The sequence below is a fragment of the Varanus komodoensis genome, unplaced genomic scaffold (genome assembly GCF_004798865.1).
Source record: "Varanus komodoensis strain SLA01 unplaced genomic scaffold, ASM479886v1 scaffold68, whole genome shotgun sequence".
Taxonomy (NCBI): domain Eukaryota; kingdom Metazoa; phylum Chordata; class Lepidosauria; order Squamata; family Varanidae; genus Varanus; species Varanus komodoensis.
Window position 1 is genome coordinate 2,341,697 of NW_025336321.1, and position 18,560 is coordinate 2,360,256.

General features: G+C 37.0%; 1 protein-coding gene across 3 annotated transcripts in view; it reads left to right on the top strand.

Moving 5' to 3' along the window:
• Positions 1-1,265: 1,265 nt before the first annotated feature.
• TAX1BP1 (Tax1 binding protein 1) overlaps positions 1,266-18,560 on the top strand; it is a 34,969-nt gene continuing 17,674 nt past the window's right edge. The window contains exons 1-10 of one of the 3 annotated variants that reach the window (XM_044450650.1): positions 1,266-1,380; positions 6,505-6,688; positions 7,612-7,714; positions 8,186-8,373; positions 11,262-11,420; positions 13,775-13,923; positions 14,004-14,094; positions 15,832-16,017; positions 17,042-17,269; positions 18,296-18,442. In XM_044450650.1, the coding sequence (XP_044306585.1) occupies positions 6,512-6,688; positions 7,612-7,714; positions 8,186-8,373; positions 11,262-11,420; positions 13,775-13,923; positions 14,004-14,094; positions 15,832-16,017; positions 17,042-17,269; positions 18,296-18,442 (1,428 nt within the window). In that variant the 5' untranslated portion in view covers positions 1,266-1,380; positions 6,505-6,511. Of the gene's footprint in view, positions 1,385-6,504; positions 6,689-7,611; positions 7,715-8,185; positions 8,374-11,261; positions 11,421-13,774; positions 13,924-14,003; positions 14,095-15,831; positions 16,018-17,041; positions 17,270-18,295; positions 18,443-18,560 lie in introns of those variants that run through there. The other 2 variants (XM_044450649.1, XM_044450651.1) reach the window with 2 other exon arrangements.

The window sequence follows — 18,560 nt, forward strand, 5'->3', positions numbered from 1 at the left end:
TCTCTCTCTCTCTCTCTCTCTCTCTCTCTCTCTCTCTCTCTCTTCAGAAAGGTTCCATGTCTGAAAAAGTTTGGGAACCACTAGGCTGAGGAACCAGCAATATGCAGATGACACTCAGCTCTACCTCTCTTTTTCATCAAGTCCAGATTAGTATTTAGGAATAATTTTGTATAGGGCTGCATATTAAACATTCATGTTAAAAAACTCCGACTGGCCTGAAGGTTCAGTGTCTAACTGCAAGAGTCAACGAACTACCAGCACAATCCAACCCCGCACCTTCAAAAGCAATTTATTGAAGCATGCATCCAACCATGCAGAGAAGCCTGTATCTCCTTCAGAGAAACCAGTGTCGGCCATTAGGAATCCAAATGTTTTATACCTTAAGAGCAAATATTTTGGCCTTTCCCTATCTGTACATTGATCCTGCCTTTTGCACATGGTTAGCTAGAGAAAGTAGGCCACATTCCACACGAATCTTAACATTGGACAGTTAAGCATATAGTTAGATACCAATAATTGTGTTCTCAGCATTATTACAACAATTTCTGTTACACTAGCCTTACATTCATGCACAGAAAATTTTTGACTTTCTGTATGACTTCAGCAGCACTCTTTGCCTCAAGGCCTCAGTAACATTAGAGTTCAAATTGAAATTTGTATCAAGAAGGGAAAAACAACAATGGGCACAATTCTTGTCCCTGCACCAAATGTGTAATATTTTGTGTGCTTAGAAACAAAGAAAGAAGCTACAACCCCCAGTCTGGCTGGGCGATTCTTAGGCCTTTTTCCTGTCATAAATAGTTTATTTCGAGTAAAGCACTGTTCTGCAGTTTCAGCAAAATCACAAAGGTTCTTGTGCCATCTGAAAGGCTAACGCATTTATTAAAACATAAGCTTGGTTTAGCTTGTTATGTGCCACAAGTGTTGGCTAAATTATGTCTGCATAACTCCTGCTATTCTCCATCATGTGCTGCATTAGAAACCACAGACTGGTAGCAACATAATCATAGCCGTCTTTTCATCTTTTCGTTTGCTTGTTCGAGCACAGTTCGAGAAAGAGCTCTCGAAACACTGCACGCCAGAGCGTCACATTTGGGTTGACCCTTATATAGGACTGCAGCCCGCACTCCCAATTAGGTGAGCAGAGTCAAAGAGGTATTAAGAATCACTCTTCTTTTCTTACAACAGTTCAAAGATGGGCGGGGCGAGGAGGAAATGGCACTAAAGGATGACGTATAGGCTACGCACATAGATTTGCAAACGTCACATTAAGGAATCTAGACGGCCGTACGTGCAGGACCCGGAAGTGACGTAGGGGTCTGTGTAATGGGGTGGTAATGGCGGTTGTGGGTGGGTGTTGTTGAAGTCTCCGCTGCCCTGGTAGGTAAGAGGCCTCCTTAGCTAGTGGTTGTTGTTTTTGCGTCTTTCCCTATTCATGTTAAGCGTGTGTGTGTGTGAAAGTATATTTATCCTCAGTACCTTCCCTCGTCACGGCGCTGGTCGTGTCTGTCGTAATAGCGTTGTCTTCGTCTCCTCAAGGCTCGGCTAACCGTTTTGTGCTACAGGTGTGAGTGTTTGTGTGCGCGCGCGTGTGTGCGCGGTTGATGGTATGTCTGCGCGTTAGAGTAAATTTGCGAGTTCTCTTCCTTTTTGAGGTGATTTAGGGGTTGGGTCTGTTGTCCCAGGTGGAGGTGGGGGGGGGTCAGACTTGGCTGTTTGTGAATATACGATTACAACGTAAGATGGTAGTTACAGGTAAGAATGGGCCAGACTGCGAAGGGTTCCAAGGTTATGGGGTGGAAATTGCGAGGGAGAGGGCGGCTTATGTGCGTGCGAGAGATATAGCGAAATGTTATTTCTGTTTAATCTGATATATGTGGGATGTTACGTAAGCTGTGAGAGGATTATGGAAAAAGAGTGCAAGCTTGGAGGGGTTAGACTGGCAGGGAGGGAAGAGTATTGCTGGAAGCAAGGAGAAGGTTGGTGAGAAAGCAGGTAAATCTGCTTGGAGAGAGTGAACTCCATGTAGGGCTGTTCTGCGGTTGCAGCGTTGCAGAGGGGGCATGCCTTTCACTGTGAAGTGTATAAACAAGCTGTTTTTGTTTCACTTCTAGCAGCCTTTATTGCTTTCAAATTCTAGATAGACTTTTGTCCTTGAAACAGCAGGAATTCGTGGCTACTCTTGGCTAAGTTGCATTTGTAAATAAGTGCTTTGTAAATAAGGTTTGCAGGCACAGTAGTAACTTTGCTGGAATGGGTTGTAACTTGTAAGGGATGAAGTGAGGTGTGTTAGTATATCCTTAAATTACAGATACTACCTGTAGATCCACATTCATATTTTCCTTGGTGTAACTAACTGTTGCAGCTGCATGCCTATTATATCAGGGCATGCTGTGTGTTTTTAAGCTAGTTCTTCTGTAAATTTCAGATGAAGTAGTTTTGGTAAGTTATTTATTAGCTTCTGTTAGCTTCTGTACTTTAAGTGAACTTGAGTAATATTTCTTTTCAATATTTCTATTTACACTGGAATCTGAAAAAGTACATTTGTTATGTTTGTATCTAGTGAAAAGAGAATCAGTGGCATATAAAACATATAGAAAATAGTTTTTGCTCTTGTTTCATTATCTTACGGAGCATCATGAACATAAAAGAAGCCATACTGAATCAGTGTAAAGGCCTATCTAGTGCAACATTAATTAAGAATAAGTTGTAGGGAATGAGAACATAAAAACCCTGTTGGATCAGATTGGGGTAGTCTAGTATTTTGTTTCATGCAATTTACTATTATGTGTTTTCAGAAAGTCTTGAAGCTATCATTCCCACTACTTTATATCTGGTATTCAGTGACAATATCCTGAAGACATTACCACAAGGCATTAAGTAATTAAATAAGAACTGTTTCCTGTGCCCAGCATTGTCCCCAAGTGTATTCACAAAACCATGTTAGACTTTATTGCTCTGAGAACAAGTAGGTCCAAAATCAAATTAAGCTAGAATTTTCCTTGAACACAAACATGAGAAAACTGAAGCTGTCATACTTTGGGTACATCCTGAGAAGATAAGACTGGAGAAGATAACCATGCTAGGCAGAGGCAGAAGAAAAGGAAGAGCACATATGAGATGGATTGATTCCATAAAAGAAGCACAGCCTTGAATTTACAAGAGCTGAACAAGGCTGTCGAGGACAGGACAGTTTGGAGGGCATTCATCTGTAGGGTTGCCATAAGTCAGATGACATGATGACACTTAACAACATGGATTATTGATGTACTGTGTAAAGTATTTTGTATTTCTCAAGCAATTTCTTTAGAAGGTCCAAATTTCTTGTTACATTTAGGTTCAACCAATCTGGAAATATACAATCCATTTTGGAATACTTCATGGCCTGCCTAGGTTTTCATTATCCTGAATAATGAGATGTTATCAGAAAGTGTGGCCATCTTGCGACTCACACCGAATGCCAGGTGGTTTCTGACAGCATTTTGGGATCCATAACTGGAACACACTGTCATAAGAGATTAAGTAGGAACTCTTTGCATTGTCTAGCACAGTACAGTCCACAAGTGTAGCCACAAATAATTGTTAGGCTTTATTGCTCTGAGAAACCTGTAGGGCAGAGCTCTGTTGAAGGCATTAGTTCAACAGCTACCAGATGCTGTTGATTCCTTGCTTCATCCATGACAAAGGGTGTTTGTACACCCTTCTGCTAAAGTCAATTTGAATAATTGGGCCTTCTTTCATCCTCCCTCCCTTATCTACCAGGAAGTGATGCTAGCTTGTGTACACTGATAGCCTCTGATACTAAAACATTTAATTGGGATAATTAAGAGTGAAAATGGGAAAAATGCAACTTAAGAAGTAAATGAGGAATATTTTATAGGTTTTTTTTATGTGCACAGGTAGAAAATTATCACTGGGTACAGTTAGATTGTATATAAAGGTATTCTATAATTAAGATTTCTTGGGAGCTGGATTCACCTGAAAGCATTTTGTAAGTACATGTATTTAACATCCAATGGATAACTCTTATCTATATACTTGCTGATCATAAAAGAACAGCACTCTAAAAAGCTGGTATGGAAGGACTTTCCATTTAATAAATCCAGTGATGTTTCCTTGGCAGGGTATTTTTTAATATACATAGAATAGTAGAGTTGGACCTGATGGCCTTCATGGCCCTTCCAGCTCCCTGCTATTGCAGGGCACCAGTTTATTCCATCTTATGCAGATAACTGACCATTGACATTTTAAAATTCTTTTCTTAAAGAAGCCTTCTAAATCTGTTCCAGGGATGGTGGTTAAGCTAACAGCCCTGTAACTTTCTATATCTTAGTTTTAAAAATTGCTAGTGTGTTTCTTATTCTCAAATCCTTCCATATGGAAGCTAGTTTTGGTAATGATGCATAAATGTTGGTTACATGGGTTTTGCAGAAGAACTTGCATTGGACTTTTTTTTAGTGTAAATTTAATTATTTGAAATGAGGTAATTGTTGTGGGATTCAGTAAAATCCTCATAGCTTGTTGGGTTGCCTGTGCGTGGATGACACAACAAACCATTGTCAAGCCAAAAAATAAAATAAAAATAAAAACCTCTTGGCAAGAGTGGAAGAAAGAGTTGCTGCTGTAGCCAAGGGGCTCTGGTGGCTGCCACTGACTGCACCCCAACCCCTGTGCAGTCCTACAAAAGTAGCTGTCATCCCAGTACTGCTCCTCGGTCACTCCAGCAGTGTGCCCTGGGATACTTAACTAGAGGACTGATTGGGGTGGAAGGAGACAACAATAACCTATGGTGAAACTGAACATTTGCCAAGGCTGCTTACCATGACACACTACTGCATCTTTTCAGTAAAATGTTGCATTTTCTCAGGGTCAGTGATATAGTCTTTAGGGGATATGGGTGACTTAAGAATTGATATTTTTTCCTTTTCTGATCTTTATCTTTACCCCCTTTTTCAGCAAGGTTTGAACAACAGCCAGATGATACAGCTTGTTTTGCATACTTTTATAAAGCTAAATCACAGATTGTACTTTCTTATTCATTTAAGAAATACCTGTATTTGTGCAACTGTGGGGATGGGGAACCTTGTTTGGGCACTTTTAAGGGCAGGGGCCCAGTCAAGCATTGCCTTGCAGGAGCTGCATATAGGTTTATTTTTGCCTTCATTTCCATTGAACAGCTTTCAAATGTAACCTAGAACACAAATGATCTAGGTTTGCAAAAGTTGGGGAGCACCTTGTTCATCCCTTTCATGGCAAGATCCTCCTGTCCTGTCCAAATTTCTATGCATGAAGAGTGCACTAACTTTTACACTCGTTCTGAGATTCTCCCACAGGTAAAACAGCAACCTTCCTGAGTTACAGGAGTAACCACTTTTGACAGTTGTCAGAAGTAAAGTTCCATTTTTAACATGGGATTTCCTGGCAAAGATGTTTTGAATCTCTCTAAATCCCTTTTTAAAAAATGGACCTTTTTTGGCAGCTGTTAGAAGTAGGCACCCCTTTCTTGCACTTGTAGAGCTGCTGATGTCTACACTTGCACAAGTGTAGGTAACTATTTAAAAAAAATAACTGCAGTATTTACAAAAAAATGTGTGTGGGGGTAAAAAAGCCATGGGCAGCCTCTCTAAAGATGTTGCTAGGGATGTTGAAGCAACTGTCTGTGTTTTTCAAAACTCAGATAACAAAAATCAGGTTTTTTTGAAATCCTGGAAACAAGTGCAAAAAAAGCTACAGCAAATGCCAAATGTTTTGCTAGAGCATCAGAGAGGAGTGGGAAAGCCAGTGCCACCTTTTCCTCATGCCAGTTAGACACTTTGGGGGCAGCTGATACTGGCATATGCCTGGACACATTCAGCAAGAGACTGTGCCACTCTTGCCAAGTGTGTCACGGCTGATTTCCTATACTCACAAAGTGGTTGATTGCATGGGTTAGATCATATGACAGCCTATCATGGATATACCAACCTATGGTTTGGTAGGGTGGCTTGCTGCCCCTCATGCATTCATGGGGGCTGGGATGCAGGACCCCTGTGGAAGTGGAATCGGCTACAGAATCGGACTTTTTTTTTTTATCAATGGCTACAGAATCGGAACTCTAATATGGGCTAAAATACAGAGCATTTGTGGAGAAGACTTTGTACACAGTATGTTTGAAGTCTTCAGAATAATTATTTGTTTAGTGAGTAGAAAACAATAAAACTTTAGAACCTAAAAAAACATTCTAAATACCACATTCTAAATGTCTATCTCTGTGGCTGATAGAAATAGAGAGGTACATTATAATTTTATCAAACAGCATTTTATATAGGATATGCCAGTGCTGTAGACTATACCATGTGGTATGTGCATTCTCATCTTACTACTGTATTGAGTAGACACAAGCTAAAACTGAAATGAAAACACCACAGACAATTCTATCTTAAACTTTCCTAATTTAAGTCCAATAGTTTTAACTTTGCATCATTTCAATGCTTTTAGCTTTAATAGAAAATTATTATTTTACAGAACAACTATGTCATCCTTTCAAGAAATTCCATCTTCAAGCAGTAACCTTCAAACTTCAAATTTTGCACATGTCATCTTTCAAAATGTAGCAAAAAGTTATCTTCCTAATGTGCATCTTGAGTGCCATTACACTTTGACTCCATATATAAATCCCCACCAAAAAGATTGGGTTGGTATTTTCAAGGTAAGTAAGCTTGTACCAAGTTCTAATATATGTTCCACTTTTACCTTGTCTTGAAAAGATGAGTGGAAGGTAAAATAAAATGACTGTATGTTCATATATATAATTACTTGCACTTATTTTAGCAGAACTCCATTTTATAAAATTGTACAGCTGGACAAATACCAATAAGTTAGTGACAAAGCCTGGGTTCGACCAGTATTACTTTGATCGTTAGTATTCTCCTTCCAGCTGTAAGTGTTCTCTGTAAGATTCTTTATTGCACAGGTAGGCAGACTTCAGTCTTGCAGGCCCTATTTCAGCCTATTTACTAGAATATTAAGATTCCCCTGTGGATTCTGATGCAAAAGGCACACATTTAGAATTTAGGAATTTGTTTTGTGTACTTGACTTGAATGCAGGATATACAGTAGGCACACGTGCAATCCTTCCATCTCTGCTTTTCTGGTGTTCATTTAGTCTTGCATAGAAGTATAGGAATGACTTGTAAGTTCCAGTTGAAAACTTGAACATGCTGCTGGAGGATATGCTTATTAGGAATAACTGAAACCATCTATTCCTGATACAACAATCAGTTACTATGAATTTGAAACCCAGCATACTATAGTTGTTAGGAGTTGTCTAGGAGAAGTGATTCTAAGATTCAAATGTCCATTCATTTGGGTAACCTTGGGCCAGTCATATGATTGACTATGCTGGGGATGATGGGATTGTAGACCAACACATCTGGAGGGTACCAGGTTGAGTAAGCTATAATAAACCATCTCACTGCATTGTCAGAATTTAAGTTTGAGCTACTTTTTGAAATAAGGTGTATGAAAAATGCACATCAGTTTTTTGGATATTAAATGTAGGATCTGAAAGTGAACTGTTGTTAATTTGTATGATTAGTTCTATTGTATTAGAAGTGCTGTTTTTTACTTTAGGTTGGCTGGAGCACAGCACGAGACTACTATACATTTCTCTGGTCACCTATGCCTGAAAATTATCAGACAGGATCAACAGTTAACTGTGTGCTGTCTTTTCAAGGCAAGTAACACAAATGGCTAACAGGAGTTTGCCTTGTTTATTTAGTTCTTTATAACCTTATTTATTTAGCTGTTATTAGCATTTCATCAATAACCAGATAAATTGTTGCAAATTATTAAGAATAATAATGGCAAATACTTTCCATGTTGCTGCTTTATCTCCTTTTGTGACAACATCATGCTTGGAGGAGTTTACAGAATAAGTGTCCATATAAAACTTAAAATGGTAATAAAAACACAATTTACTGCAACAAGTCATCTGCAGGTATAAATTACAGTGTAAGAACTCACCACAGTTAGTGTTGAAAAGCATTGAGCCTTGCCTGGGATAAGATACTGGACAATAAAAGACTAATGCAATTCACACTTGTCTTATTCTGTAGCTTTCTGAACTGAAGTGTCTTTATGCTGCAGAGATGAGTGTAATAAATGTGTTGATTTGAAAAATAAGTGTATCTTTGTTTTTCATTAGGATATTATCTTCCAAATGATGATGGTGAATTTTATCAGTTCTGCTATGTGACACATAAGGGTGAGATCCGTGGAGCAAGCACCCCTTTTCAATTTCGAACATCATCTCCTGTTGAAGAATTGTTAACAATGGAAGATGAAGGGAATTCTGATATGTTGGTGGTAACTACAAAGGCTGGACTTCTTGAGGTTTGAATTGGCAAATTCTAGTATTATCCATCCATTTAGATCTTGGAGTTCAGTATTTGTGAAGTTAGAATTTAAGAGTTGAAATGTGGAATTATGAGTGGGGGGAAAAGGACATTTTTCCAAAAATCCCTGAGGCCTAGCAGTAGCTCTCAGCTATCCTGGCACACAGACCTGGTTTGCAGGTCACATTGCAGTTTCTAGGTTCTTTAAAACAGGAATTGAGGGAAATGACCAAAGCAATAAGTGTGTGATTGTCATTTCTGCTTTTTATTAACAGTCGAGGTATGACCTGGTCTTAAGTTGTTTAGTGACACATGAACGACCCTTTCTCATGAGTTAAATATAAATAATACAGTTAATCCAGCAACAAACGATGGACAGTTGTTAGATTAATTTAGGATTGTTTGCCCTGTAAATGACCCAGAATTTTTAGATTCACATATTATGCCATCAAACAGCCTTGGAATAGAGTGTTGTAGGTTGCTAATTTGAACCAGAAATGCGAGCTTATCACTTTGCTTGTCCTTCATAATTTTTATATCAAATTATCAAACATTGTCGCTGACTCTTAAAATGTAAACTCTGTCATCTAGTGCATATGAGAAGATGGGATGTGATCATGCTTGGGTTAATGGATCTGTGCTGCCTGTGGGCTTTGTGCATATACATGCAGATTTATATACAGTTTTCACATATGAAGTACTTGTTTTCAGCTTAGCTGTCTAAAAAACCTCACAGATTCTGTGAGAATGTAAGGTATGATGTAATGTAAAGGTCATTCAAAAGCAGCTGAGGAAGGAAAAACTGACAGAATTGTCCTTTAGCTATGCCACTTTCGATTGATGTTGAGCAAAGCTGCAAAAAACTATGACACAGGATCACTTTTAAATGACTAATTTGTTGTATTGTTATATGCGTGCAGATCAGTTAAAACAATCCATAAGACAAAGATACAGAAGTCAAAGACCAACAGTCCAGCAACTACTTGACATATTTAAAACCTAAATACAACAACATGATATACTAAATTATATATAAATCTGGAAAATATCCTTGCTGATCTTAACTCTGGAAAATATTAATCTTGCAACAGCTTCTGTTAGATATTAACGTCAACCACTAAATAATATACCAGTTTTGAGGGTATTTCAGGTAGTTTATTTAAAGTGTGCACAATAGGAACAAATAGTGCAAGCATCAGAGAAAGAGTATTAGATATCAATGTCCTTGATCAGGGGTACAAAAATAGATTTTGCTGCAAAATATCTTGAGTAGAAAGTAGGAAAAACCTTGAGTCTGTAATTAATCTCTGTCAGTTTTAGACCACTGGCTGATGTAATTGTCTATCTGGAGAAGTGACACATAGCCTGATTCAGAGCTTGTGTAAGCAGGTTTAACCAATATCTGAATACCCAACACCAAGCAATACATTGAGCGTAACCGCCAGTTCTAAAACTGCTGATGGCACACAATTAGGTATTCTAAAAATTTGATGCCAAAAAAAGAAAAAAGTATTTGTTCTGAAGTAGTGGGATGAGGGAATTGTCTAACTTGCTCTGTGGCGTGACCACCTATAGCCCACTCATTCTGGGAGAAGATCCTAGTAAAGCCTGTAGTCTTGGTTTTACCAAACTTAATTGTTAATGCATTTTATTAGATTAGTGTATAAATGCTTTCAGCATTGGTTTTCAGACCAAAGGAAAGAACAGCAGCATTATCTGTATAAAAGAGTATAGGGATACTGAGTGATGCCAATTTTGCTTGAATGTTCTGTGAGGATTAAAGCTTAGATACATAATTAAGATGCAGATTACATAAGGTACAAGCAGAGAACCCTGAGAACCTTAGGTGCAGGATAGTTGGGCAGGGTGCCCTCCATGCCATATCTCGCCTATGCTGTAGTCTTCTGACAAAGGCATAATTGAATCAAGTAATGTTTCATCAGTATAATGTAGCCTGTTGCTTATCCCTTGAGACTGAATCAAAAGCAGATTTTATATCTGTAAAAGCCGAATAGAAATCTTGCTAGATCTGATATTTTTTGGTAATGGCCCATCATTGACCTGTCTCATAAAAAGCCAGCCTGCTCATTTTTGAGAACATTTTCTACCTTAAGGTAACAGGTATATTAAGATAACAGGCATACAGTTTACAACTACTGAAAATAGGTTGATGGGCCAATAGTTAAAAGAATTATTTCTGTCTTTCACGGAATAAAAATTATAATATGCTCATTGGGCAATTGAGCTGTCCCATTAATTTGTGTGAAGAGAGCTGTTATTTATTTATTTAGAAAATTACTATGCCGCCCCATTCGCCGAAGCCTTGGGGCGGCTCACAAACATAAACTTTGTTAAAATAATATAAATTAACAGTATAAATTAAGTCGCCATTAAGTTGACATTATAAGTTAATGTCACATGCTGGTCTCCTTTATTAACTTTCAATAATTTAGGCATATCTAGTCCTGATCCTGGAGCCTTTTCAGATTTTATATGGGAAATAACTATCTTTTTTCAGACTGGACCATAAGGCCCATTCTGAAAGATCATGAAAGGAAAGGAATCTGTTGAAGCTTTCTTTCTGAATTCCCTAAAAATTGCAGAAAAGTATGTTTTAGAGACTAAGACTTTACATATTAGTGGACCTGACAGTTTGCTTTACTATGCCTGTAACTATAGACCAGCAGTGTTTAGTATCCTTTCCAAAGAAGAATTTATCAGTATATTCCATATCTTTGCATAGCTTACTGCATAGGATCAACAAAAACTGGAGACAGCTTGATAGCATGTAACTACTGAACAATAAAGAAAATAGGCAGAACTTGTAATGTGGTGGCAGTATTGTGGTAAAAACAACAATCTAATTTTGGTTTTGGTGTTTTTTAGTTCAAAATTGAAAAAACTCTGAAGGAAAAAGAAGAACTATTAAAGGTAACCAGCTCTCTCGAGAAGGAGTCTGTCCAACTAAGAGACCAAGTTGAAAGACTGGAAAAAGAACTTGATCATGAAAAGGAAAGAAGTGCTCAGCTTGAAGCACTACAAAAGGTTAGTACTGTATTTGGTAAAAACTAATGGCATTATGCCTCTTCAAAGCCATTTTAAAGGTGGTTCTATGCAAACTGATATTGGGAACTTTGGATAGAATTCACATGCCTCGTTTTATAGCTGTGAATCTGTTTTCTCTGTTTGTAAATTAAACTTAAATATCTGTCCTCTATAGTAGGTCACTAATATTTTGTTTGACTTGCAGACATTTCATTAAACTTTTAAAAAGATAGTATTTATACATTCCATTCGAGTTTTGCTAAAGGGAAGACCTGATTATATTTTTGAACAATAATATCAAGCTAGAGTCATAGTAAGCACAGTGATACAATTTTCCTTTTGCCATTTGTATAGCATATACAAGGTGCCCATATATTTTCCTGTATTAGGTGCTTGAAAGGTCAAAACTGGCAGAATAGCACCTATATTAACTACTGAACTGCTTTCTTCTTTCAAAGGGTGACAGTTGCAAATGCTTGTGTCTTCTTTGTTGTAATCAAAGGATTAATTTTTCTTCATACTATATCATCTCTTCTATTTTGATAGCTCCAGTATAATTGCATTGGGAACAAGTTGGTTGGTTCTTAAAAGTTTTAATTGTCTCACTCAGTTAAATGGTGCATTGTATTATGGCATTGCACACACTGCAGGAGACAGAGTATATCATTTTCTAGCTTTATATCATAATTTATCTCCTTCTCAGGGCAATTTAATGCTAGTATTCTGAGTTAGACCTAAATATTACACTGCTACTGCTTTAGTACTTAGGTATAATTATGAGGTGCCATACAGCTATTTTAACATGCCCTTTCATCCTTTTTCATCCTTGAAAAATGTTTTAGTATGTACTAATACGAAAAGGTGAACTGGCTTTATTTATTTAAAAAATTTATATGCCATCACCACTTGCCTCAGCATCTCAGGATGGCTCACAAATGTACAAATAAAAGCAATAAAACAATTTGTTTTATTTATGTTCATTTCTTGATTGATTCTTTAAAATATCAAGGTTTTGTGCAGTTGATTCTACTTTTCCTGAGCTGTTTAAAATATAGAGATGCATGTAAATTAGTTTCTAGTGCCTTTAAAATTATTGGGAGTCGTTTGTTTCTCAGTCTTTGGCAGTTGCCAATGCTGTTTAGATTTAAGTAAAATACTACAGTTTTCTTAGCAAAATTTACCAATCTTTGAAAAAAGCATGCATATCAGAGCTTTATTTGGTGCTGACAATATCACTTAAATGATTATGCATAGTTATTGTAGGTGTCAGAAGAGTTGACAGCAACAAATGCATTGCAAGTTGTCAATGCCAATTTAATGTACTACTTATTTTACCTGCATTCCTGATAATTGTTTGTAATAGCAGCATTTAATTATTTGCTTGTGTTATTTTGGAAGCAGTGGCAAAAGATGGCACTTTGTGCATTCCCATGCTGGAAATAGAGCTGGGCTCATTTTATTTTGAGTTTGGGATTTGTTTGTTATTGGGATGGCATCCTTCTTGCAGTTTAAGCTCCAGCTTTGCTATTGACATGAAACAAATAGAGCTCCGAATGCCATTGTTTCTTCCTGGTGTGTCTCTAGTAGCAATAATGAGAGTTTTGCTGCTGCTCTGTTAATGGTTTTGAGACTTAAAGGAAGAAAGGTAAGCTTTGAGGTTTACTGAGAGTCAGTGTGGTGTAGTGGTCAAGAGTGTAGGACTGGGAATCAGGCAACCTGGGTTCTATTCTCCACTCAGCAATGGAGCCAGCTCAGTGACTTTGGGCCAGCCACAGTCTCTCAGCCCAACCCATCTCACCGAATTGTGGGGATAACTGGAGGAAGAGAATAGTGTAAGCCAGAGCAGCAGGAGGAAAACAGTGTAAGTCGCTTTGAGAACATAAGAGAAGAGAAAAACTAAATCATAAATCTAATAAATTCTAGAACAGGTTTTTATTCTTACATTGTTTTTAACTGAGTAGCACAAATAAGATATGCTTCTATGGTCTCTTGGCACTTCTCCATTCTTAACATATGCCTATACATGATCCATCTAATAGGCATGTATTTTATTTATTAATATACTTATATCCCACTTTTCTCATGCAAAAGCATGAGCATGGTAAATACCAGTCACACATGTGAGACATGAGGATATTTGCACATACTTATCTTCAGTTTGCACAGGAGTTATAACTGGAATTGGTGTTCTTAATGCAAATTGCTCATGAACTCACCTTATACATTGTTTTTCTTTCCATGCTCCTTCCAGTTGGCAGAATGAGGGATGTTTTACTGTAGACTTGAAGTAAATTAGTATCGTTAAATGTGTGCATCTAAAAATGTGTTCTTTGACACATTTTCTTCTTTGTAAGGATAACTTCAAAACTGCAGAGAATCTAAAAACAGAAAATGATGAACTCAAGAAAAAATGTGAGGAGGCTACTTCCAGAGTTCTCCAACTTGAAGAAGACATCATGACTGTTACACAGAAAGCTATAGCAAAAGAAACAGAATTAGACAGGTATGTGTCTAATTTAATACATTATTTCCTACTTAAATCTAACCAAAACAAAATTTCACTGTTTACTTGCTTTTCCACAGCTTGAAAGACAAACTGAAGAAAGTTGTCCTTGAGAAGGAACAACTTGAATGCCAGTTAAAGACAGAGAAGGATGAAAAGGAGCTCTACAAGGTAACTTTTCAACCTGCTTAAAAGATACTTAAAAGAATTACTATAATTTTAGGAAGAAAGATAGTGAAACAGGTGCTGTAGGTGTATCACTATTGCATTTAATGCTTAAGTATTTATTATGTGCTGAACTGGTGTTGAAACCCTGTGCGTACCACCCTGATAGCCTCTTCGTAGAAAATCGAAAATATAGTCCTGGTAACAGTAGTGGTTTCTCAAGTATTTTACCTTACCTTGCATCCTATGACTTAGGCCCTTTGGAGCCACGAATGGTTGTGTTTCTAAAAACAGCTTTAAGATGATTCTTCTTTATTTGTTCCCTGCAAATGCCAGGGTCTGTATTCCAAAGCGTATAGTTTTTGTGCCTAGAAGGAAAGTCTTGTGGTATATTTATTTTCCACTTTTTCTCTGACCAAATGGCAGAGTGTCTAGAGAAGGAGAATCATTTGAAGAATAATTGGTAGCAGTTGGTGTTGTCCTTTCTAAATACTAAGCACTACAGTTCAGATTGAGGTATGGTCAGTCCTGCCTTTCATAATGTGGCAGCAGCAGTTGCTGTAAGTCTTGAAATGCTATGATTGTGCACAAATCAGTCTGTCATATGTATACGTGTCAATAAGCTGTACAAGGAGCAATAAGGAAATCTTCATACATGGTGATAAGCACAGGTGAGTCTTCTTTTTTCTCCCCTGCATGTGTAGAACAAGATAGAAATCTGTTCCTTCAGGTATTGTTAGATCACAACTCCCATTAGGCATCGAGATTGGGTGTGTGGTCTAAGCCTCTTGGGAGTTGGAGACTATTAGCATCTGGAGGACCTCAGGTTACCTTCCCCTATCTAGAAATAGTGTATATGAAATTACCAATTTTGATGATTCTAGAAAATCTCTTTCAAAGTATAGAGCACATTATTTCAAGGTGAGAACTAGGTTGTAGCAGCTTGTTGTCACCAACACAATCAATGAAATATTTATTTTCTCTCTCCATTGGTTTGGTTGTATATTTTCTTTATGGTCTCTTAAAACTTGAGTATGTCTAGTGGAATATTTGGAATGAAATAGTTCTGATCTGATAATTTTAAGTATGAGACTTGAAAAGGTAACATTACTGTCTTGTTAACATTGACAGGCTTCCATTAGTCATGATGCTACTTTGAGTAAACAGCTAAGCAGACTTTAGGGCAGCTGATTGGAAATGATGCATTGCTATACAAATAATGAATAGGACTTTCATTTCAGTCTAGGAACAGACCAGGCATTCCTATATCTGAACATTTCTTAAGTGTAGATAAATACATCTAACTTTATTTATTGTATGTCCTGCCTTTTTTCCTGGAACATTATATTATCCAGGAATTTCTGCTCACACAGTTGTAGCTTCTGTTCTCCTTTGCATGCCTTTCAGAACAAATTTGGGAACTGCATTGGGAAGAAAAACTTGGTCTACTAGCACTGTTCCACTGAAGGACTCCATTGGATACAATCCAATAAAGTCCCCTTTTATTACATTTTTAAGGGGGCATTGGTATGTGTGTTCAGACCAAAAAATGTCCTGTGACTCTCAGCATACTCCAGACAAGACCCCTTGGTGAATATTCGAAAACAAAGTCTTTTTTAGTAGGAAATGTTAATATAAAAACTCCAATGTACTAATCATAGTTAAGATCTCCACTCCCCACCACCAGACACATTTGGTTTGAATGTGAAGAATAAGAGTAAATGTTAGCTGGTTGTATTACAGATACACTTGAAGAACACCGAAGTTGAAAACACTAAATTAGCATCAGAGGTTCAGACACTAAAGAATTTGGATGGCAAGAAAGAAAATCTGATATCATATTATAAAGAGGAGATTGGTAGGCTACAGCTATGTGCAGCTGAAAAGGAAAAGTTAAAGAGAGCATTCTTGCTTACCTCATCAAACAAGGTAATTTGAGCTATCCAGATGATAACTTGAATGCATTGTGTTTCTTCAGATTTCAAGTATCTCAGGTTTTGTTTTAAAATGCTAGGTTGGACAGTTTAAGTATACATTGTTCATTTCAAGACATTTGTACTAGTATGTTCTACATATAACGGAATCATGACATTGTCAACATGCTGAAAATTAATTTAGTAGTCATGAATATTGCATTTAATGAGTATGAGTGAAGGAAAAAGGGACCTCGGAAATTCACTGGGCAAGACTACCAGCAAGCAACTGACAAATTATGGATTAGTAGTTTTGCCCATTCTGCATAGAACTATGTTGTTACCCATGCCTTTTGTATGAGAAGGAGGTATGTCGTCCTATAGGCTTGCCTTTTGAAGATAGTCCAGAACCTCAGCTGGCAATGAAAACAACCATCCAGATGTTGTTGGATACTGGGCAACTACAGTATGTGACACCATTTTTATATCAGTTGCATTGCTTGCTGGAGCATTTCCAAGCCAATTCAAAGTGCTAATTTTGGCCCGTCAGTTCCAAGAATATTTCAGAGCAGGACTACCTCACTCATACAAACCTTTTTGAGTGTTAAGACCTTTCACTAGACATAATTAACATTTTGTTAGATATATTAATTATGTTGTAACTGGGCTGTGTTTCAATGTTATGTATGTGTAGCTATCTGGTTGACTGTGATTCAAGTTTTATATTTTCTTATTTGATTATATCTTACCATGTTCTAAATTGTCATGTTTGTATAGCTTCAGCAGTAGTTCGCAGCAGGCTCATAGCTGACAAGTAATTCTATGCTACTTGATGAAGAGAAAGAATAAGTTCTAATAGGCTGAATATAGTTCACTCTTAATAGAATATTTCAGTAATTTGTTTTTGATTTGTTCAAGGGCAGAAGCATGTTTTTAACATATGCATCTCGAGTATACTACTTTCCATTAATAGAAAATGAGAACAGAGTGAACAAATCTTGTAGTATTTAAAAAAAATCTTTTAATTTATTTTTTCCCAGGAAGAAGCAAGCATTTTAAAAGAACAGCTTCGGAAAGCTGAAGATCAGATTCAAGCTAGCCGGCAGGAAGCTATGCTGATGTCAAAAGAGCTTAGCGATGCAGTCAATGTGCGTGATAAAACTATGGCGGATCTCCATAGTGCTCGACTAGAAAATGAGAAGGTGAAGAAGCAGCTCACGGATGCTCTAGCTGAACTTAAAAAAATCACTCTTGTGAATAATGAACAGGTAATTATGTAGTTCTTACTAACTCTTCTTAGATTTAATAATGAATCTTCTGCGAGACAATATAAAAGAATATTATTTGGAAAATCACTAATTGTGCACTTCCAAGTGAATAAAATAGAACCCTCTTACATATAACTTTGTCCCCCCAGATTCCTGTAGACATTAATTGTATTACAGAAGAAAAAAAAATAGTTCTTTCAGACTCAACTTTAGGAACTATAAATAAGTTCAGTTTCTTTGGAAAATTTCCACTTAAATTTTCAATTCTATGAGTAGATAAAAGTAGAGAGCCTTTAATTCAAATGTTAAATGAAGCCTGCAGTCATAACTGATTAACCTTCAACTTTTAACGCTTGGAAAAACCATTCCAAATATGTTCCCAAACTAGGTATTTTAGTTTGGATCCAATTAAACAGCAAATCTTAATTTGATGTCGTGTATCAGGGCTGACTCAGGCTGCCTAATTAAGGTTGATAAACAGTAAATAATCCCTTTTGATTTTAGGACTTTTACTGTGCATTAAACTGATGGTTTTATGCTTGCAGCTTTATACCACAAGCATGCCGTTTAATGTTTACACTATTCATTTATGAATAAACATATCACCTTTAAAAACAATAAAAGTTTTTCTTAAATAACCCATTAGATAGATCTGTAAGGCTTTAAATCTGCATTTAACCAAAAGCATAGAATAATCTTCCTTCCACTGCACTGAATGCTGGTCAGATCGAAAGGTCCAGAGGCAGGCAGAAGATGAATGAATGATTCTTTACTAGTGTTAGGTTTCTTTTTTGAGTGTGCTATATAAAATCCTATTTCATTAGTACAGCACATTGCACATCTTAGTTGCAGTTCTGTTAAGCAATCTGTCAAAGAGTTCCCTATAAACTGGCATTGTAAGGGAAAGAACCAGGTATTAATTGTAGTAGGAATTTCCCCTCCCCCTCATGTTGCACCCTTTCACAAAAGGTAAGGACTTTTAGTACACTCCTTTGAAGCGTATTTGTTTTCTTTTTGTTTTTAAAGGAAACTTCAAGTGTTGTGGAGAAAGAACTGCGCAGAGAAGTTGAAGACTTAAAGCTCCGTCTGCAGATGGCTGCTGAGCATTACAAGGAAAAATTCAAAGAATGTCAGAAGCTGCAAAAACAAGTCAATAAACTTATTGACCAGACTGTAAGTAGTGTTCATAAATATGCACACTCCCAATCATTTTTACTAATCAGTTGATTAGTTAAGGCAGAAGAAATTACAGTGGAAAGTGTAGAACTATGCTACATGAATTTTAGGTTTA